This window comes from Vombatus ursinus, unplaced genomic scaffold (assembly GCF_900497805.2).
Source record: "Vombatus ursinus unplaced genomic scaffold, bare-nosed wombat genome assembly UNPS02010639.1, whole genome shotgun sequence".
In the NCBI taxonomy this organism is placed as follows: Eukaryota; Metazoa; Chordata; class Mammalia; order Diprotodontia; family Vombatidae; genus Vombatus; species Vombatus ursinus.
The window spans coordinates 1,128,006-1,152,034 of NW_020950417.1; the positions used below are offsets into that span (position 1 = coordinate 1,128,006).

The following is a 24,029-nucleotide window of genomic DNA, read 5'->3' on the forward strand; positions in this document are numbered from 1 at the left end:
TTTTCCCATGAACAAGTTATATATAAATGAAAATTAAGATAGAAAAATTTACAAATTTTACTTAGGACCACAGGACAAAAATCTTAAAATATATACCTTTGTGGTTGTTGCAAAAACACATTGCCGACAGAGCCATTTTTCATCAGAGTCAATCACACTGGAATCAATATTAGGTGTATGGCACAGCTGATGATACCCTAAATTTTGAAAAACAAATTAGATGCCCAAATACGGACAAGTGATTTACCAAAATTTCAAGGAGATATTTCAAAATAAAATTATCTTGCTTACAACATTTAATATTCTCCAATAATATAAAATATTTTTCTTTTCCCTGTAAAAGTATATACCAAATCCCTTTTTAGTTCTTAAATAAGATGAACATAGAATTCAGTTTCTTGCCAAAATATATTCCACATTTCAGGAGCCAATAAATTCAATTATTACATTGAACTTATTCAAAGTAATATTATATAACATTATTTCATGTAAGTTACATGTAATGTAACATAAATAAGGCCTCAAGTTATCAATGTATCAAAATCTTTATTATTACTCATATACAGAGAAATCTGTCTTAAGACCAAGAAAAAAATTAACATTTTAATGAAATCATATCCTACTTACCTTGCCCACACTTATCACATATAACCATTTCATTAGGAGCTTCTGAATACTCTTCCTGACATATTGTACAGACCATTTCCCCACTTCCAGTGGCTCCTGAAGATAATTAAAAACATTTTTAATCAAGCAAAAAAAAAATACAGAGAATACATAAAGAAAGGCTTCATAAAAGTCATTTCCACGTACCAGAGAATGGCTTGTAGTAAGAGTGCTTTGTTGACAGAGTTAGGAAAACTCTCATTAAGCAATACTTAATGAAAACTTAAAGAAAACTGCTGTTTTAAACTAAAGGATCTATCATATCACAATGCAAGTTACAACAGTTAAAGCCAAGACTTTCATGCTTCCCCTGTTCTGCTACGAAGCAGCAACTGTTGTCACCTCTGTGCCTTGCTCACATTGTTTCCTATGCCAAAAATATACTTCTTTTTCACCTACTGAATTTCTACACATTCTTTAAAGCCTAATTCAAATGCTTTCTCTTCTCCTAATTCTGTATCTTCTCCCATGGACCTCACACAGCACTTTGATTTGCCACTTTTTAATGCACTTATCGTGTAATATTATGTATTTGTCATCTATGTTTGTGCTCTACCTCCCTACTGGACTGTAGCCAGTAAGCTCAATGAAAATAGGAACGGTGTCTTTCCTAAATCTTTTATCTGCCCACCCAGTGCCTAGCACAGGCTTCTCATATCAGAAACTTTACAAATATGTATTTTCATTCCTCTTAATCATGACATTCCTCAATCATCCTATACCTTCCAGAGAAAAGTCTGCCTAAACTCCAAAACTAATCACTAAACACAATAGAAAATATCTAAGGGTATGTAAGAGAGCAAAGGGATAGTCATAATGGTAACTGACCAGCATGAGCTCTTTATTGGGTAAATTATCTCAAAGCAACCTTTTTAAATGACCTAATTATTCTTTTAAGGCTTATGTTGGTATCAGAAGACAGATCTATTACTTGTGGAAAGCTACACATTCATTGTCTAGCCATTAAAATATGCATCTCTGGCTCATTCCTTGTAGTGGGTCTCTTGCTTCATACATTCTCCTTCTGGGGCTACTGCAGGTTCTAAAGCTTGATCCACAACTGCATACACAATCTTTTGTCATTTTGGTAGCAGCAACAGCAGTGCAGCTAGGCACGGGGAAGAACACTGGACTGTCAGGGAATGTTGCATGTAAGGTCTTTTAGTCAAATGGGCTTCATCACCCACACAGGATCTTCCCTTTTCTTGCCACTTGCTACCACCATAAAAACACTAGACAAATATGCTCTTTTACTGTCTGGGGAGCAGCAAAGAGGGGGAATCATAGGATCACAGGAACGAGTCAAGAAAGATCTACATTAGACAGTATCACTTGATAGCAAGTCATATGACAGTAGGTTTCTAGAGCAGTAGTTCTCTGAGGGCTCCCTGGGGCTCCCCAAAACCCTTTAAGGGGTCTACAAGGTCAAAATTATTATCAAAACAATACTAAGCATTTTTTGCCTAATGCTCTTCCCTTTTCCAATTATGTATCTATGTTGAGGCCAGATTTTCTTTTACTTCAACCAAAACAATACACTTCAATAGACTGAATGCAAAAGCAGATATGAGAATCCAGCTGTCTTCGATTAAACCAGACATTAAAAAGAATAGCAAAAAGCATGTAAAAAATAATGCTACTCTTCTAAAAAAATTTGTGTTTTGGAAAATATAATTATTTTTATTAAAAATATGTTAACTTGTAATGTACTTATTGGTTATTTTTAAATGAAATATTTATAAATCATGTTTTAATTTCTAACACAGTAAATACTGATATAACCTATATAATTAGCAAAAATTTCTTTTAGGTCCTCAATTTTTAAAAATGTAAAAGGGTCCTGAGACCAAAAAGTTTAAAAACCGCTGTTCTAAAGTATAAATGAACCCCTATGAAAAGACAATTTAAAAATCCAAATTTACAAATCAAAGTCTAAAAATTATTCTTTTGGGATTAGAGAGATGATTCAGCCTACTAAGGTCATTGTTGTTGGAGCCCTGCTGTCCCTTTAAATCCTCTGGTTTAGTCTGTTCTCACTGCCTCCTCAGTTCCATCTTCAAAGTATGCCACCATCCCTCTGAAAAGATTAATTACAGAATGGTTACTTCTTCAGAAATATTTAAGCTTTTGAGTATCTCAGAACTAAGAAATATAATTACACAGAATGTGACTGAACGAAGTTCTTCTATTTTCTAGTTTTCTTCAATAACTTAACAAGCATTTGTTAAACATCTAACATGTACCATAACTGTGGCTGGTGCATGGAAACCTTCCTTCCAAGAAACCAGGAAATGGAAAGCTCTAGTAATTTACTATATAATTATGACATGGAGCTGAAAAACAGAACTCAAAAGCTAAGTTTAGTTTTCTTATAAAGTAACCATTATGTAGGGAAATTACTCCCTATAGTGCTAGTGGCTAAATTTTTAAAAGGGCTAGTGGGAAAGGCGCTGGAGCTGAGACAGCAGCAACAATGTTTTAAACCAATCAACTTTAGACCCTCTATAGGGAGTATCTTCTATGGAAAGTACTTTAATAGAAGAAAGCTCTATATCAGAGTTCTAAACAAATTAATAACTAATAGTCCCACTTCTATGTTTCCTTTCTAGATTAAACACGAATTCCTTTCGATTCCTTCCTGATTAGTTACCTGGTAAGGAAATCCAGAAATGGAGCTTCACTGGGCTATTAGTATACTTAGAATTTTGATATAGAGATTTCAACATTCTTTTTGCAGTTAAAGGACTTTCCAGAGAGAATACATCCTGTAGAGGGCCCATACTTACCAGATTTAAAGGGCAGCTGTGAAACAATCATCCCAACAACTTCCATGAAATAAGTATCTGCAATCATAATGTATGTTAATGGGAAATTTTTTTTTTATGTTATGTTAAAGCCATGGATACCTGAATTTATTCTGACATCAATCCAAATCTAATGATTAACCTCATCAAGAGGTAACAAAAAAAATGGAGCAGCAATTACTACCATACTCTTATTTATACATATTTTCTACTATAAAATAGGAGAACCATTTACTTATGTGTATCTCAGTGAGTCCTAAATGTGACTCACAGGATGTTGTTGTTGTTGAGTCATGTCTGACTCTTTGTGACCCCACAGACCACAACCTGCCAGGCCCTTCTATCCTCCACTATCTCCTCAAAGCTGTCCAAGTTCATGCTCATTGCTTCCATGACACTATCTATCCACCTCATCCTCCACTGTCCCCTCCTCCCTGTGCTTTCAATCTTTCCCAACAGCAGAGTCTTTTCCATTGAGTCCTATCTTTTCATTATGGGGTCAAAGGATTTGACCTTCCTAATGAACATAGGCTCATAACAGTCACTTCAAATGTTTATGATAGTTCATAGAAGTGTCCACTTTTTACCTAACATTTTTTCTTCTGTATGTCAGTAATGCTTCCAACTTCCGTCACATTATAATTCTACTGATAAAGATCCAACTTTTTATAACCCAAGTGATCTCTCAAGCACCAATGAGATATAACAAATCTGGGACTAGGTTGATTATTTTTTCCCTTACTTTCTTAAAGATGAGATATCTATTTGAATAACCATATTCAAGGGGCAGAGACAATATGAAAATAATAAGATTTCAATATAAATCACTTCTAAGAAAAATAATAACACATGCCTGTTTGTATGTCCTTCCAGAGAACCCAGGATTTAGAACTATCTTCAAATATGATGAAGCAGCTCTGTTTCAATATGTTTATCTGTAACAGAAGAATATTTAGGATGACCTTTCTAAAAATGGTAAATTATAACCATAAGCTCAAAACTAGGATATGATTTTAGGTTAAAATGTAAGTTGTGATAACAAAAGACTATTTTAAATAACTTGCCTTTTTGATAGTTCCAAGATAAAATAAGCCATCTGACCATCTAGCTAGGACATCCTGACCTTCTTCAAATTTACATGCTGGTTTTTTGGCTTTCTGTCCATCCTGTAAAGACAGTTTGGTCAAGGATGTCGGGGTCTTTTGGTTTCGACGTAAAGGAGACCGCTTATGGACCAATGAATTACACGCCCCTGTAGAGTCTCTGTTTAGGAAATAGAAGCCATTTAAAAAAAAAACAACAATAAATAACCACATCCTACATTTACAAAGCCCTCAGAAAAATTCTTAGGCAAGTAGTGCAAGAATTATACCCATTTTATAAGTGGAGAACCAGATTCAGTGAGGTTAAGTGACTCGTTCAGGAAGCATCTGACTAGTAAGTAGTAAGGCCAAAGTCAAATACAGGACTCCTAACTGCCACCTCAGCAGTGTCTTTCCTCTAGCTCCCTTGCAATGTACACTGTGGCAAAGCAGGCTGTCCCTATTTGAACAATGCATACTACGCTCTTTGGACATGCGGGGCAAACTACGATTATACCATACTGTCTAAGGGAGAACAACATGTAGTGTACCTTCTATGCATGTTTGTACTAAGAAATGGATTTGATATTTGCAAATGGATGTCATAGACTCAACCACATAAGTAAAACAAAACCTATCCAACCAGGTCCAGAGGTACTGATCCACATTCTGGTCTGCTACAATGATTAATAAAAATACTTGCTACAGAAAATGGTAACTAGAAACTCAGGGTCATGTCTGCTAACAAAGAGGTAGAAAAAAAGCAAGGCAGAAGAATACTTCTTGATATTTCCCCTAGCTGACTCAGGTAGCTAGGTGACACAGTGGATAGAACGTTCAGCCTGAAGTGAAGACGACCTGAGTTCAAATATAATCTCAGATACTAGCTGTATGACCCTGAGCAAGGCACTTAACCTCTGTTTGTCTCAGTTTCCTCAACTGTGAAACGAGGACACTAATAACAGCACCTATCTCCTAGGATTGTTGTGAGGCCCAAGAATTTGTAAATTACTTAGCACAGTGCCTTGCACACAGTAGGCACAATATAATGCTTATTCCCCGCCCCTCTTCTCTTTTCCTTTGCACCCTCCACACACTAGGGTAAGGATCAGCAATCATTCATTAGCTACATATTGTCTTGATATATTTACTTTGGCCACTACAGGCATAGGAAAAAGGATAGGGAGACAACTGAGAAAGATATGCATATGCCAATTATCCTTTGCCCATGCAAAGTCATAATGATATAAGGGGAAAATAGTTAACACAGAGGACATTATCTATGAGGAGAAGTGGATGCAGGTGAAAGAAATGGCCATAGATGGTTCAGTGGATAGAACTCGTGCCTAGATTCAGGAAGATCTAAGTTCAAATCCACCTCAGGCACTTATTAGCTGTGTGACCCTGGACAAGTCACTTCATCTCTACTTGCCTTAAATCTTCTGGAGAAGGAAAAGGCAAATCACTCCAGTATGTTTGCAAAGAAAACCAGTAATGGGGTTACTAGGAGTTAAACAGGACTGATCTACTGAACAAGGTGGCACAGTAGAGAGGCTTGCCTGTAATTAAGAATATCTGAGAATCTCAGATATTTACTGGCTATATGATCCTGCGCAAGACACTTAACCTTTGTCTGCCATAGTTTCCTCAAATGTAAAATGGGGCTCACAATAGCACCTACCTCACAAGTTTGTTCAGAGGATCAAATGAGATAGTATCTGTGGAGCACTTAACACAATGCCCTGCAGATAGTAAGGGCTTAATAAATGCTTGCTTCCTTTCCTTTTCCCTGAACTTTCCTTCTAAAATAGCAGATTCTGGCCTTAAATGGCTATGTTTTAAAAATAAAAATACCTCTAGAAAAGTTAACACCTAATACAGAATCAGCTAATATCACAACAGAAATTGGCTAACAACCAGCTGAGAGTAAGAATGGGACACAGAGTGTTCTGGGAAACAGAATTTAAGGGAAAAAAGAAGCACTGATAAGGAGATGTGGGGTAGAGCCAAAATAAACCAGTCTTTTTCATGATTTTGCCAAGAGCTGGCCCTGATTATACCTCTCAAAATCATCTCTCATAACAGAGACTGCTGATTTTTCTAGGCATTGTGGACCATGAAACATTAATATAGACTTCATTTTAAAGTTTTATTGATTTCTTTCGTTTTTTTATGCCATCATTTCTCAATACACTTCCTCTGCCCACCCCCAACTTTCCCTGTAACAAAACAGTAAAAACCACCATAGAATACACACAACACAACCATCTATATCTGTGGTCCTCCACTTCTCTAGTGAGCACTAAGAGACAACATGGCAGAACAGTTTTAGAACTAACAAGTTGAATCTATTACATGCTTTTTAAAAATTTTATTTTTAATTTATGGAACAAGCATTTCCATAACACAGTACAATGAAAAAGATGACTGTATATGAAACTGCAAATCTACTATGCACAACTTGCTATTCCTTTGAAATATACAAAATTACGTAAATTTTTTTCTTTCCCCCATCCCCTAGAGATGGCTACCTACCATTAGGCACAAATAGGTGCACGCGCGCGCGTGTGTGTATGTGTACACACGCACACGTAAAATTATTCTATACATACTTCTATTTATCAGTTCTTTCTCTGGATGCAGATAATGTCTTTCTTCATTTGTCCTTTATTGATAATTTGGGTATTTATAAAAGACAAAACAACTTATTTGTTCAAAGTTGTCTTAAAGCAATAGTGCTGTTACTGTATACAATGTTCTCTTGGTTCTACACATTTCATTCACTATTTCAATGCAAGTCTTTCCATTTTTTTTTCTTAATCACTGAGCTCATCATTTCTTATAGAACACTAATATTCCATCACAATCATATGCCTCAACTTGTTCAGCCATTCCCCAGCTGACAGGCAACCCAGCAATTTCCAGTTCTTTGCCACCACAAAGAAAGCTGCTAGGAACATTTTAGAACATATAGGTTCTTTTCCTTTCTCCCTAATCATCTCTGGAAACAGATCAAGTAGTGAGATTACCGTGTCAAATCGTATAGGTAGTTTAGAAACTCTTTGGACATAATTCTAGATTGCTTTCCAAAATTACTGGATCATTTTACAATTTCACCAATAATGAATTAGTGTCCCAATTTTTCCACACCTCTAACATTTGTCACTTTCCCCTTCTATCACTTCAGTCAATCTGGTAAATGTAAAATGGTATCTCAAGGTTGTTTTAATCTGCATTTCTCTAATTAACAATGATTGAGAGCGTTTTATGACTACAAATTGTTTTGATTTCTTCACTGATTTGCATTTTTATAAACAACTCTCTTTTTGTTCTTTACACATAGAAATGGTGTTTATCCAAATTTTAATAAAAAGAAAATTTTAAAAACAAATCTTGCTAGACTCTTCCTTTAAAAAAGACAAAGCTGCTAAGCTGCTAAAGCACAAAAGGTGACGATCAGATTACGTAGTTGGATTTCAGAGAGGCTTCTGACCAAGTCTCATGACATCCTTATGGACAAGATGGAGAGAAGTAGGCTAGGTGATAATGTGGTTAGGTGGCTTTATCCAATCTCAATTGGGCCCTCACTATGTATAGCAATCCTTTTGCTCTTTTATGATTTGACTCTACCTGTCTCCAGTGGCTATTCCAAACCTCTGTCCTCAGACCACCAACATAACCTCTCTCTTTCAGAAGAGGATCTTACTTCATACTTTACTGTGGAAACAAGGGCCATCCATTACGAGCTGTTCTTCCCTAACTCCACATCTAAGTCTTTCTCTGATATCCTGTTCTCTCTCTCTCTCTCTCCTGAGAAGAACAGGTGGGACCTTCTAACCAAGGCTAACCTCTCACTCCCACATACTTGCAAACTCTTGATTTCATATCTTCCTATCTCTTATGACAGCTCAATCATTCCATTTCTTTCTCTTTTCTTCAATGTCTCCTTATCTACTGGCTCCTTTCTCACCACCCACAAACATGCCCAGGTTTCCTTGAACCTTAAAAATTCTTCATTTTACTCTCATCTCTTCCATGCTATGGTTCTATAATACTCTTCTCCCTTGAACAAGTTCCTGGAATAAAAATGTCTACACTCATCATCTCTATTTCCTCACCTTCCAGTCACTTCTTAATCTTTTACAATCTGATTTCATTACTCAATTGAAACTACCCTTTCCAAAGTGACCAACAAGTTCTTAATGGCTAAATCTAATGGCTTTTAGTTAGTTCTCATTCTTCCTGATCTTTCTAAGAGTATGATGCTTTTGAATGAACACTCCCCTCCCTCCTAGAGATTTTTCTTCCTAGGATTTTCTCCTACCTGCATGATTCATTCTCAGTCTCCTTTGCTGGATCATTCTCCATGTCCTGCCCCTTCTTCTCTTTCTCCTGGTAACACTGTCAACTGGAGTTCAATTATCCCTATGCAATAACTATCAAATCTACTTATCTATCAATCATCTCTCTCGTAAGCTCCAGTTCCGTATCTCCAATTATCTACTGTACACCTCAATGTGGATGTCCCTGAGGCATCTCAAACTCAACATATGCAAAATCAAATTAATTTTTTTTCTCCCAGACACACCTACCAGTTTTACAACCAATGAACTTCAAATCCTTGGAAACATCTTCAACTTTACCACCACCCTGGAAATCATAAAGACCTGCATTCAAATCTGATCTCAGATACTGTGTGACCGTGAGCAGGTCACCTAATCTGTCTGCTTCATCTCCTCATCTGTAAAATGGGAATAAATGCACCTACCTCCTAAGACTGTAATGAGGACAGAATGAGATATATATAAAGTGCTTTGCCAACCTTAAAGCACTATGTAAATGCTATTATTAGCTACACAGGTTCACTCAGTTGTGAATACTCTTTTCCTCTCCATAAAATTATTTTATGTTTACTTTGCACATATCTTATCCTTGCTTGTCTGCATATATGCTATTCTGTCTGAGCCCCTTGTCAACGATTAAGTTCACTGAAGGCAAAGACTTTTATTTTTGTCTTTGTATCCCCAGCATTCAGCGTAAAATCTCGTAAAACTTATTTGAATGACTGCCTCCCCCACAAAGGGAAATAACTGATGAATTGATATCAGCATGGAGAGAGGTCCCAAGTGAACTGCCCCAAAGAGGTATCCTTATGCCTATGTTGTTCATCCACTGATTTGGATGAAAGTACAGATGATCTGCCTATCAAACCTGTAGATGATAAAAAGTCAAAAAGGACAGCAAACACACAGGAAAACAAGATAGATCCAAAAAGGTTTCAACAGAGCAAGAAGTCGAATACAATATAAAGTAATAATTGCGTGATATTATGCATGTTAAGTGCTTTGTAGAACTTAAAATGCTTGGTAAGTGTCAAGTTATTAAAATTATTATCAATAGTGATATGTATCAAGTCCTAGACTTACATTCAAAAAATTAAAAGCATTAACACAGAATTGGAGAAGCACAGCTAGTAAGCAGTATGAAAAAAATCTAGTAGTTTTACTGGTCTGCAAGATGAGTCAACATTATGGCAAGATGAACAAAAATGCCAATAAAATCTTAAGTTACATTAATAACGTATCCAGAATGAGAGAGGTTACAAAGCTATTGTACCATACCCCTGGTCAGTCCGTACCTGGAATTCTTTTTCAATTATAGGCACCATAATTAAGAAAGGACACTAACAAACTAGACCTGCATCCAGAACAGAATGATGAGGGGACTGAAAACCATATTACAGGATTAGGTGTGGAAACTGGGAGTATTTAGCCTGGAGATGAGATTGAGGAGTGGCATGACAGCTCTTTCAGAAATTCCATTTAGGGCACAGCTAGGTGTCACAGTGGATAGAGCACCGGCCCTGGATTCAGGAGGACCTGAGCTTAAATCCAGCCTCAGACACATAACACTTACTAGCTGTGTGACCCTGGGCAAGTCACTTAACCCCACTGCCTAGCCAAAAGGGGAAAAAAAAATTCCATTTAGAATAACTACAAAATGTATAAAATACTTGGGAGTCTACCTACCAAGATACACAGAAGAACTATATCAATACAATTGCAAAACACTGTTTATAAGAATAAAGACAAGCCTAAATAAATGAAGAACTATTAACTGCTGAAAGTCTGCTGAGTCAAATGATAAGATTACTTTATACAACTAAAAAAATAACAAAAATCATTTGAAGGAACAAAAAGTAAAAAAAAATAACTCAAGGGAATAAATAAAATAAAGAAGGGGACTAGCTGTATCAGATCTTAAATTCTATTATAAAGCAGTAATCATTAAACAATATGGCATTGGTCAAAAAATGGAGATGTCAAGCTGTGAACAGATTACGTACATAAACCATAGAAACAAATGAATTCAATAGTCTGATATTTGATAAAACTAAAGGCCCAAATTAAATAAAATCTTACAAAAACTACTAGGAAAATTGGACAGCAGTCTGGCAGAAACTGGGTTTAGAAGATCAACACCTCAAACTATAACATAAGCTAGATCTAGATATAAAAAGTCACATCATAAACATATCAGAGGAATAAAGAAAAAATAACCTTGCAGATCTATGAATAGGGAAAGAGTTGAAAAATCAGAGAAAATAAATTGGACTTATTTGACTACATAAAACCAGAAAGTTTTTGCACAAATTCACTGCAGCTGTGATGATGAGAAGCTGATTACTGTCAAATGGGGAATTAGTGACAGAGCAAAGATTTGAACCCAAGTTCTGATTACAAATCCATTGCTGTTTCCCCTTTGTGCTCATTTTCTTCCATAAACTTGTCTTGACAGATCATTTCTAAATAAACAATTCATCTATTATACTCCCTTAATAAACAATAAAGCAAGCCGTTCTAATATAACAATTAAATCTGATAGCACATCAAGATGCCACTCTTCAACGGGAGTCAGAGCCATTTATAATAGAAAGGAAATGTGTTTTAAACATCAATCATTTGGAACCAACACTGAATAATGTATCTAACCCATGTTCTAGCACTTATTTAAACAATTGGTTCATTCTCTAGCGGTCATTCTGTATACTGTTCACAGAGAATCACAGCTCAGAGGTTATTGAGCTGAAGCCTCTCATTAGACAGATGAGGAAACTGAGGCTCAGAAAGGTGAAGTGACTTGCCCAGGGTCATCTGGCTAGTGAGTAGTAGACACAGGATTTGAACTCAGGTCCTCTGACTCTAAATCCAATACTCTACCCACCACCCATCCCGCACACTAAGAATTATTCTCAAATTTTCCCTCTCCCTCAATCTTCCTTCATATCCAAGCAGTTGCTGAGGTACATGGCTTCAATCCCTTTCTCAAATCTCCAACATTCTTTACTAATGCAGCTACCCTAGATCAGGCTTTCATGTTACCTCCTACTAGAAGCCTTTGCTGATTCCCCCACAGTTGTTACTGCATTCTCATGCCTACAATAATAGTAGTAGCTGCAGCTGCAGCAGCTAGCATTTACACAGCACAAAATTTTAAGGTTTCAAATTACTTTACAAACATTATCTCATTTTATTCTCATGTCTCTGGAAGGTAGATGTTATTATTATTCCCATTTTGAAGATGAGGAAACTGAAGCAGTCAGAAGTTAAAAGAGATTTGCCCAGAATCACACAGCCAATAAGTATCTGAGGCTGTATTTAAATTCAAGTCTCCTTGACTACAGGTCCACTGTTCTAAAGATTGAGTCACTTAGCTGTTGCAAATTACAATTTATATACTTATTTATTTACATGATTCACCAGTAGAATATAAGCTCTTTGAGGGCATAGTCTTTTAAATTTTATTTTTGTAGCATCTAGCCCAGTGTTTGGCACAGAATAGGCAATTAATAAATTCATTTTGGAGTAGAAAACTAAAAGTCTCCATTTAATAGGAACATAGCTTTTCCTGGAGACAAAACAATGAAGGAAAACTACGTTTATTAGGTCACTTTTTGCTGCTCTACAAGAGAAAAAAATACTTCTGTAAATTATTCTTGGTGTGATTTTTTTTTTGGTACAACAACAAAAAAGAAATGAAATGCCCCACAGCATACAGTGAGTATAAACAATTCAGCAGTGAAACCAGTACACTGCATTTCAAAGGACAAATAATTTGCAGCTTTTAAGTATCCAAACGCTGATATGTATTTTGTCCTTTATCTTCAACCAACAATTTAAGATTGATATTGGGTAATGAATTAAGCATTCTTTCAAAAACTTTCAGTCAACCATTAGTTTGTTGCCACTAATTGAACATTATTTCTGGCAGTAAAAAAGGAAAGGTATTAGGTTAAAATACCTATTGTTGCCTTTTAAATGACAAACAGTGTTTCTGTCCACAAATTTCTATATTAACCAAAAGGGAAAGGTGATAAATCAGGTTGGGTTGTATTCATGCAAACTGTCACTGATTTGTAAAGAAGAAACAGGTATTACCTCCTTTCATTTCATATAACTAGATATTCAAATTGGGCTGAAATAGAACTGAAATTACACTTTCATTAGAAAAAGCAGGGTCACTGTCATAGCACTGGCAGAAATAGGCTAGAGGTATGAATAGCCTCAACAAAAGAAGGAGAAATCCTGTGTACGAACATGGATTTGGACAACTAAAATACTACAGAAGCTCAGCTCCTCATGAATTCGGTCTCAAAATTAAGAAATTTCATTTATATACCATGATGACATTTGTATAATCCTCTAAACTTTCCAAAGCACTTTATCTCATTTGTTCCTCACAACCACACAAGATACCTCCTACAGGCAGTTATACCTATTTTACAAATGAGGAAATAAAAATGCAGAAAGGTGACATGACTTGTTCAGGGTCACACAGCTAGTAAGTATTAGAGGCAGGATCTGAAGTTCAGATCTCTGATGATTAAAAACTTAATGGTCTTTCCACTGTACTATACTGCTTTGTATATGGTAATTTAAAATAATGATAATTGATATAAAAGTGTTGAAAATCCTACCATTCCAAGAAACTTAAATGATTCTCTATTGAGATCAAGTATTAATTGGCCTCAATTAGCACTGATTATATAAAACCCTAAAAGACGATGCCATGAAAGTCCTGCACTCAATATACCAGCAAATTTGAAAAACTCAACAGTGGCCACTGGATTGGAAAAGATCAGTTTACGTCTCAATCCTGAAGAAGGGCAATGCTAAGGAATGTTCAAATTACCGAACAACTACACCAGCCTGCTCTTTCACTATTTCTCAATTCACATGTCGCTGACGCCTACACCTTGCAGAATCCTAAGCATTACCTTGTGGGCTGGTTTTCAAAGAGGCAGAAAAACTAGAAAGCAAATTGCCAACGTTGGCTGGATTACAGGAAAAGCAAAGGAATTCTAGAAAAACATCTACTTCTGCTTCATTGGCTACACTAAAACCTCTGACTGTGTGGATCACAACAAAATGTGCCATGTCCTCAAAGAGGCGGCAGGAGTACTTGTACTTGTTTCCTAAGGAACTAACAGAGTACTCTTACTTGTCTCCTAAGGAACCTGTCTGTAAGACAAGAAGCAACAGTTACAAATGAATATGGAACAATGGATTGGTTTAAAGATTGGAGGAGTATGATAAGGCTGTATTATTGTTACCTTATTTAACCTAACACAGAGTACATCATGAGAAATGCCAGGCCGCATGAATCCTCCATGAATTTAAGCATTTACCACTGTCAAGTGCTAAGCAACAGGGTTAGGAAAAAAAAAATCAAAGATAGTCCCGAACCTCAAGGAAGTCACATTCTAATGCGGGAAAGAATGTATAGGGGGGGGGGGGGGTGGCAATCAAGGAGTTATTGTGGTTTGGAAAGTTACAGATACGGTGAAAGAAGCCACAGGATAATTGATTGGCACATTCTTTCTGGGAGCACTAGCAGTATTGATTTGATTATGGTTTCAGAAATTAAAGAAGGATGAGGGTGAAGAAGGAAGAAAAAAAGGAGAGCGTATATGTGTACAACAGCAAAGAAGATGGGAGAGTAAACAGTAGGATTGCTCTAAGAAAAGCATTCCGTAAATCTTTAAGAAAAGGTCGTCCATTGTACTGTATGAGTACTACCATTACTCTAGTAAAAACATTATATTGACTACTGAAGATGTATAATATAAAAAACAGTTGAATGGCAGCATCCTGAACAACCTTCAGCTTAGCCTTCTCAGTCTTCTTTCCACTACAACTGTGTTCTTACCTTGCCTTCTCTAACAAATGGAAAGTGAGAGGTGTATTTTGCAGCTAATGCAGGGCCAACAATTCCCCTCTTTTGCAACACTAGATCCATACTCTCCAGAGTAGGTCTCATTAGCTATGAATTCTAACCAAAATCACCCATATAGACAGGTTCTCACTATTATTGTATTATGACTCTCTTTAGCATTTCCTCATCTCAAATTTAATTCCTTTGTTAGCTACTTGCTATACTTTCCAGTTGGAGGAAGAGACAACCAAAGTAAAATAGGAGAGTAATTCTACTTTCTATCATCTGTTAATATATATCTCATCCCTTCTTCACTTCTCCTAAAAAGCAAGAGTCTTATCTCTTTCTCCTTATGTTGTCTCTTGCATCCAACATTGCTTTTTAAAAAGGGAAAAAAAAAACTAATTGTATTTATTATGAACGTCAGTTCATACCAGGTTTTAGCCTGACACAATTTTTCCCTGACCACGTCACTTACCACCTCCCTCGGTTACTCATGTTTGTATTCTACCTTTTGTGTATTGTATCCCTTTAAGTCTGAGATTATTTGATAAACTCTTTCTGTAGATACATCAGTCTCTTAAGATGCTTTTTCCTTTTCTTTCTGATCAAAATAATTTGTAATGGCATAATCAGGATCCTGTTCTTAAGGCACCAATCATGGGATTCTAATCATAACAGAGCAGTGAGGAGGATTTCATATCACAACACTGTTTCCTGTGAATTACTTGTCTAATATATTTCAAAATCAGTTTACTGGTTTACTGCAGAAAAAGTCCAAGGCAAAAAGAAAAATTTAAATTAAAAAAGAAAAATACCTGTCACTCAACTGCACCCCAATTTTACTGACCATTGTTTTGCTTGTTCATATTAAGCTTCCAGTCAAAGTCCATTTTACATGAACTGCTATATAGCCAATGTCTCATATTTTGTATTTGTCCATTTGTGGTTTTTTAAAAACTCAAAACACTCACTAGCTGTGTGACTCTGGGGAAGTCATAACCCCAACTGCCTCACAAAAACAAACAAAAAACAAACAAAAAACAAAAAACCTCAAACATATGACTTTATCTTTTGTCCTGTTGCAAAAGAAACAACCAACCAACCAGTGGGCACCTAAGCGGCATAGTGGATAAAGCGCCAGGCTTGGAGTCAGGAAAACTTGAGTTCAAATCCAACCTCAGACATTGTTTTTGACTGCCTTTTCAAAAGGAGGAGGGAAGAATACTGCTGCAGAACAGGCTGCAGTTGCCACGTCAGTCTTCCCTTGCTTTAGGAATGTAATATTCACTCCTGCAAAATCCTTCTTTAGGAATGTAATATTCACTCCTGCAAAATCCTTCTATGTCCAATTCTTGGAAGATGAAAATGTAAATACAATGAATGTAATGGGATGTAATGAATGTAATGGGAAAAGTTTTTATGTGTTCCTAAGCCCCCAAATTAAGACTCATTTGTGTCAAAATATCATTTAATCCCATTAAAATGGATATAATTACTTCAATAATAAGGAGGCCTTCGACTCCTAGTCAAGGGACTCACCTTCACTCACTGTTAGCCCAGAACTCATTGTAGGCCCCAAGTAGATCTAAAAATTCTCCTCTATTATTGGTTAAGTGTCATGGGAAATGATTCCTCCCCTCACCCCAAGGCAGTGCTGCCCTATTACTCACATCTGCTCTAGAATCAGCTGAACCCAAAGCAATTCTACCCGTACCACCACAATTAGAGGATATATGTGTGTCCAGTTCCCTGCCCATCATTTCATTTGGAGTCATTAGCTTAAAACAATAATTAGCCTTTTCTCTTATGACAAGAAAACTAAAGGTCATGTTAGGTTCTGTGGAATCTTTTACATACTGCAACAAAAATTCCTCAAGTTTCTCCATGATGGGATGCCTATTCAAAGACATTCTTAAATTTGTACCATTAACAGAAGTCTTGGCAACATCCGTATCTATATATTTTTTTCTTTTGAATGTAGATAAAAAATGGAGTGCCAGCATCTTTGTTGCCTTATACTTCATCAATAAGCGTTACCATAATTACACTAAAAGATAAGGCTTTTTTCTTTCCAAGCTCCTTAGTTTTTGTTTTATTTGTTTTATAACCGCTTCCTTCATTTTTTTTTTTTTTTTTGCTTGTTGGTGAGACAATCGGGGTTAAGTGACTTGCCCAGGGTCACACAGCTAGTGTCAAGTGTCTGAGGCTGGATTCGAACTTGGGTCCTCCTGATTCCAAGACTGGAGCTCTATCCACTGTGGCACCCAGCTGCCCCCCACTTCCTTCACTTTAAGAGACATTATAAAGAGTTTAACTCAAGAACTAGGGTTCATTTGGCTGCTTATGAAGCAATGAAATTCAAAATGATCTGAGTAAATATGAAGAAATGTTTCATAAGCTCAAGTAAGCATAGTAAGCGAAACTCATCAAGTCAAGTTCTCCTAATCCAAATGGCTTTATCTCAAGATGTAACAGAGTAGACAGAGCATAGGACCTAGGAGTTAGGAAGGGGTTTGAATGCTGCCTCAGACACTTACAAGTTGTATGACTTTTAAGCAAATCATTTAATCTCCCTGGGTCTCAGTTTCCTTACATGCAAAATGAGGGGTTGGACCTAATGACTTCTAAGGTTGCTTCTAGTTCTATATATATATATTTTTTTAGGCAATTGGGGTTAAGTGACTTGCCCAGGGTCACACAGCTATTAGGTGTCAAGTGTTTGGTCTGAGGCTGGATTTGAACTCAGGTCCTCCTGACTTCAGGGCCAGTGTTCTATCCACTGTGCCACCTACCTGCCCCTAGTTCTACATTTTTGATTCTATAACTGTATACTCTAAGTTCCATGAAGGAAGGCATCATATCTTTTTTTAAAATTTTTTAAAATTAAATGTATTTTTAGTTTCCAACATTCATTTTTATAAGATTTTGAGTTCTAAATTTTCTCCCTCTCCCCCAAGACAGCATGCAATCTTATAAAGGCTATACATGTACAATTACATTAAACATATTTCCACATCACTCATGTTGTGAAAGAATCAGAAAAGAGAAAAACCAAGAGAAAGGGAAAAAAAAAAACAGTATGCTTTGATCTGCATTCAGACTCCATAGTTCTTTGTGGATAGCATTTTCCACCATGAATCTTTTGAGATTGTCTTAGATCACTGCACTGCTGAGAAAAGTTAAGTCTATCAAAGTTGGTCAAAGCACAATGTTGCTGTTATGCAACATTTGTTTTATATATATATATATATATGTATATACATATACATACACACACAAATATATTATTTATAAGTGTTTGCTGAACTGAACTAGTGATAAAAAAGTAAACAAATTGTCTTCTCATCACTACTGACTTTTACCCATACCCTGTGCCACCTCTACCCCCCTTTCAACTGTCCCTTCAGAACCTCACTACTCCTACCTACCCTCAATTCTATTCTATTTATAGGAATCCATCAATGGCCTGAGAATCTGGGAGAGTCCCAGATTCTTAGTAACTGGCAGCTATAAGAGTTATTGGTTCCAACTTCTGGAGACCAGGGAAGTATTGGGGCATCTCAAATTGAAACACTATACATTTTCTCAAAGAAACATGGAAACGAATGATTGTTAGCATCCACATCTGATACATATGTACATATATCAATGTTCTATGTTGTATCATATGATATAGTTTAGCTATATTTGAAATCAAAGAGACCTTCACAACGAAGTCTCTGATTGTAAGCATTAAGACACTATTCCTATGGGAAAATGTTAAATTTTAAACAATTGCCTTACAAATGATTTTGGGAACAAAGTCTATTCATAAATTGCAGTCACACAATTTAAATATTAGTAACTTATAAATGATACGTACGCTTACAGTCTCAGTTAAGATAACCAATTAAGCAGAATATTCCACTCCTACATCAATTTAGGTAAAGAGTAAGAATTTATTCTTCTTTACATGACTAATATGGAAATATGTTTAATATGATTGTACATGTATAGTCTCTATAAGACTGCATGCCATGATGGGGAGGGAGAGGGAAAGGAGGGGGAGAAAATTTAAAACTCAAAATTTTATAAAATGTAAATGTTGAATGTAAAAAAAGAAAAAAGAATTTATTCTTTACAAAAAGGGAAAATATGACAATTTTAGTTTAGTGTAACCTTCGTTGCTGTTTATGTCCAGTTCTCCATGACCCCATTTGGGGTTTTCTTGGCAAAGATACTGGAGTGGTTTGACATTTCCTTCTCAAGCTTATTTTTACAGATGAGTAAACTGAGGCAGAGAGGATTAAGTGACTTGCCAGGGTCACATAACTAAAAAGTGTCTAAGGACAGATTGAACTCAGGAAGAAGAGTCCTCCTAACTCCAGGCCTGGCACTCTATCCACTACACCTAGCTACCAATGTAAATCTAACACTCCCTTAAACTCTGATGTATCATAATGGCAGAATGGTATCTACGGGTTTCCTCACATCAAATTTGTTAATTTATATGTCTTCGTTGTGTTCAGTCCTCGACCAGTTAAGCCAAACATAGTTCTTAATAAAAGTAAGATTTCTTTTCACTTCAAAAGTGAACTTCAGGGGGCAGCTCGGTGGCACAGTGGATACAGCACCGGCCCTGAAGTCAGGAGGACCGGAGTTCAAAACGGGCCTCAGACCAAACACTTGATACTTACTAGCAGTGTGACCCTGGGCAAGTCACTTAACCCCAATTGCCTTTAAAAAAAAAAAAAAGTGAACTTCAGCTTAGGGCTGAAACCCAAGCCAGGCATAAATTCTACATTTCCCTATCAGATATCAGACTTGAGTCCCACAGGATAAAAACAGCATGGGAACTGCCAGTTTATCAAACAATGTCTGAGTTATTTTCAGTTCCAGTTCCAGTGGCTTTCATACACTTCAGAAGTTACATGTAACTTTGCAGTACTTAAAATTCATTAAAAAACAAACAAACAAAACAGTGATACTAAGCACAGGATGTGCCATTATTTTATAAAAAGTAGTTTTTAAATGATACTTTTTGTTTAAAATTGTTGCCACAAGAATTTCCAAACCTATTAACACACTGTCTAAAAAAAACCCAAAAACTTGCCACAATTAAAACATGTTTCATGCAGCAAAATAATGGAACATTCAATAAGAAAGCTACATACACATCATATTTTACATTTACCAGTATCACTGAGATATTGCTGGGAACAAAAAGACAATTCTAAAGGAAAAAATATGTAGATCAAGTGAACAAGATTAAGCCCATACTCTGTGTCAGGCACTGTGATAAGCACTATGGATACAAAAAAGGCAAAAACAGTTCCTGTACTCCAGGAACTTATAATCTAATGCAGGAAAAATATGGAAACAACTATGTAAGTACAACATACAAATAAAATGTGAGGTACTCTCAGAGGGAAAGTTGCAGATGATGGGATTTTAGCTGGGGCTTGAAGAGGGAAGCCAAGACATAGAGGAGGGGAAAGAACAAATTCCGGGCAGGAGGACAGCACGTGAAAAGGCAGAGTCAGGAGATGGAGTGTCCCACTTGAGGAACAGCAACAAGGCCAGTGACACTGTAGACTATATGAAGAGGGTAAAGTGCAAGAAGGTGGAAAAGTAGAAAGGAACCAAGTTAAGCTAACAGAGAATTTAATATTTGATTCTAGAAGAGAATAAGGAGCCACTATACTACTGTGGAGTCAAAACCTCCTATTTTTAAATAGTGAGTGACATGGTCAGGATTGCACTTTAAGATCACTTTAGTAGATGAAGTGGAAGATGAATCAGAGTGGGGAGACACTTCTGTCAGAGATACCAACCAGTAAGCAACTGCAATAATCCTAGTGTGAGGCAATGAGGGCCTGAACCAGGTTTGCTGGCAGTGTCAGAGGACAGAAGGGGGCATATGCAAGAGACGTTGAGAAGGCCGAACCTAACTTAAACCTGCCAACAGTTTGGATTGGGGGAGGGGTGTGTGTGTGTGTGTGAGAGAGAGATTAAGGAGTGGAAGATGATGCTTAGGACCAAAGCCTGAAAGACTGGGGGGATGTTGGTAAAAGAAAAGGGTAGAGTTTTGAGGGAAAGATAAAGAGCTCACCTGCAACCTTCTTAGCTACATGTAATATGAATGGACCCAAAGAACCTCTGCAAGGTTTTATATATGCTATATTGTCTCAAAGGCTATTACATAGCACACTTTGAACACAAGATTCAACAGTAAAAGTATAAAAATACAATCAGTAAATTTTAAATCAATTTTTACAGAAAAAATGTTAAAATATTACATAAAATTAGTAACTTAAAATTATGTTTTACACTAAAAAAATCCATTTGTTTTTAAATTCTCATTATATACAAGTACTCTAAATGTATAAAACTGTCAGTGTTTTGAGCCATTAAAGGTAATACTGCTAAATACTGAATGGTATAACAAAAATGTTTATAAGATAATTAAAAGACATAACAATTGGCTAAACCTTGATATCACAATTATAACTATAATCAAATTACTGTATGAACAGAGTGGTAAAGATAAACCTGTCCAAGGAGTTAGAAGAAAAGTTGACAAGGACATACAGCTCATTCAAACTGATATCTCTCAGTAGTGTATATGTGCATTCTACCACAAAGAACCATCAAAAACTCGTCAAAATTGATATACGTATCTGGAAATTTGGCATCGGTTTATCAATGAACACAGCAAAGATGATACAGAATCAGTTGATTATCATTGTTTCAAAAGAATATAATTAAACCCTTTATAAGCTAGTTTTTTAAAAGCTTTTTCAAAAAACAAATATCCATGAAACTAGGTCGAATGACAAATGAACTCTAAGTATGAAAACATTCTCTAATGTAGGTTTCCTTTTAGTCATTCTGTTGAAATGAATGTTATTTTATGAAGTCTTTAAAAAAGTTTCATAATTCTCAAAAAAAAAAATTAAAAAACATTTACAAAATATTCATAAACCTAAAAGAATAACTGATATCAAACAATCATATTCTTCACTAAATAACTTGTGATACTATTAAGTTCTGAGAAAAATTAATAAGAAAAGCTATGAATTTTTTAAACAATATGTCTTATATCATTTAGTACCATTAAGCCATCAGGCATTTCTTGAGAGAGAAATCGTAAAAGAGTTTTCAATTTTTGCAGAATTTGACTTTGAAATCAAAGTTTCCATCATTGCAAATTCTGACAACTGCTATATTATTTATCTTTGTGGAACTACATATGTATTACTAACCCTTTTTCATTGGCAGTAATTATAATTAAGGTGCATTCCCCAAGCATTTATCAGCTTTGAGGCCAGGCAAGTAGACCCAAGAGAGAGTTAGATATCAAGGAAAGCCAACAAAAGGTTAAAAAAATTTCCTACATTGATCAAAATAACTAATTCCCAAGTAGATAATGGAGAGTTGTCTGCATGTATTCAAGCCCAGACAGCAGTTTTCACTTTAAGTATGAAAGACCTAAACAATACTCTAAATCTGATAACCACAAGTTTTGTCATACAAAAATAAGGAAATGAATTGGTTGAAAACTTCAGAGGTATTTATTACAATCCTGATCGCAAGAGAAAAAAAAAAGATGAACCACCCTGTCATTTCTGGCAAGCCACTGCATCCATCCCAAGATGCAACTGGGAGCTAAAAAAAAAAGAGATGAGCTTAGTTTTAGATAATACTGAGATCAATGAACTTAGTAATACCTATCACTGTAAGTTCACAAAGCACTTTCCCAGCTCATGTTATCTTCACAACTATTTGAAGTAAGTAGGAGGAATTATTACCCCCACTGACAAGGAAAGAAACTAAAGCAAAAAGAGATCAAATGACTTGTCCCAATTTCCAAGGTCCAATTTCTAATCAGTAACAGAATCAGGACCAGAGACAAGTCTGCTATTTCCAATGTGATACTCTTTTTGCCCTGAAGTTCAGAAAAGAAAGAAAGATTCCTACTGTTTTCAGGTCTTCCATGTCAGCTCCTCATACGGTTCTCAAAATATTAGACAGGCTCGATATTATTTTTAGTCTACAATGTGGATTAATGCCACATCCCACAGTGCACCTAGGGTTTCTATTGGAATATTTTAGCTACAGCCTAACCTTTAGTATTTTAGCCACAGGGCTTCTCCAGATCCAGTGCAAACAGGTTTCTATTGGTAAAGGTGGATACTTCCAGGCCTGGTCTAAATTGGTTCCACAGCATCCTACAATATAAGTAGTTTAGGAAACAGACAGATCCAAAGTAGTTTAAGGATAGAAATATAAAACCCTCCAATAAATTATTTCTCAGCTTTGAATTTTCACAGCCACTTTCAGACGATTTCACAAGCAATTTACAAACAACCCTTCAAATACAACCAAGAAGGCAGGAAATTAAGGTTTTATGAAACTGTAACTCCTATTAATCATAATTGTAGTGTTACCCCCCCAAGTGTTATGCCTTCTCTATACTACAAGATTGTAAGTTTTTAAGAAGCAGGAGCCATCTTTTCTTTTATCTCCCTCACTTTCTCAACATACTGTATTGATTTGCTAATGACAAGAGAGGTTACAACATTAAAACTGAGAAGAATGTTTTGAAAGAGAATCTGATAGATTTTTAAGGCTGAAAGACATAGGGTTAGGGACTAGACCTGTGATTTCAACTCCCTGTACCAATGCAAGTTGGCACCTTATCTCTAAATTTATAATCTCAGAAGTTATTAGAGCATTGAAAAATTAAGTGACTTGCATAGATAGGGTCACAACAGCCCATGTGTGTGTGTCAGAAGCAGTATTTGTATACAGGTCTGAATGAGTCTGACATTGACTTTCTATTCAATATGCCATGCTACTCCTAGAGGGTTGAAAAGGCAAAAGATTTGAAGTCAGAGAACCTAGGTCAAATTCTCATTCTTTGACTTACTGCGACCTTGGACAAATCACTTAACTTCTCTCAGTCTATTTCCTCATTTGTAAAAATTAAGTTGGACTAAAATTATGATCTGTATGTACACTTTCAACTCTAAATCTCTGATTCTCCTAATTAGAGATTGCCTCTCCCAGAGCATCACTTCAGGGCTTCTTTTATGTCCTAACTAAAAGCTTATCTTCTACAGGAATTCTTTTCCAACTCTTCTAAATTCTAATGCCTTCCCTCTGTTAATTATTTCCTATTTACTTGGTATACAGCTTGTACATATTTGTTGTCTTTCTCTTTAGATTGTGAGCTCCTGGAGGGCAGGAATTGTCTTTTGCCTCTTTTCTGTATCCC

General features: G+C 36.0%; 1 protein-coding gene across 4 annotated transcripts in view; it reads right to left on the reverse strand.

Annotated features, from left to right (window-relative positions):
* The window catches only part of MTF2 (metal response element binding transcription factor 2), a 60,791-nt gene that overhangs the window by 30,142 nt on the left and 6,620 nt on the right, over positions 1-24,029 (reverse strand). For 2 of the 4 annotated variants that reach the window (XM_027854807.1, XM_027854810.1), the window contains exons 2-6: positions 4,535-4,733; positions 4,324-4,405; positions 3,453-3,509; positions 628-723; positions 97-197 (exon numbers count right to left, since the gene is read on the reverse strand). In XM_027854807.1, the coding sequence (XP_027710608.1) occupies positions 97-197; positions 628-723; positions 3,453-3,509; positions 4,324-4,405; positions 4,535-4,733 (535 nt within the window). Of the gene's footprint in view, positions 1-96; positions 198-627; positions 724-2,641; positions 2,736-3,452; positions 3,510-4,323; positions 4,406-4,534; positions 4,734-24,029 lie in introns of those variants that run through there. The other 2 variants (XM_027854808.1, XM_027854809.1) reach the window with 2 other exon arrangements.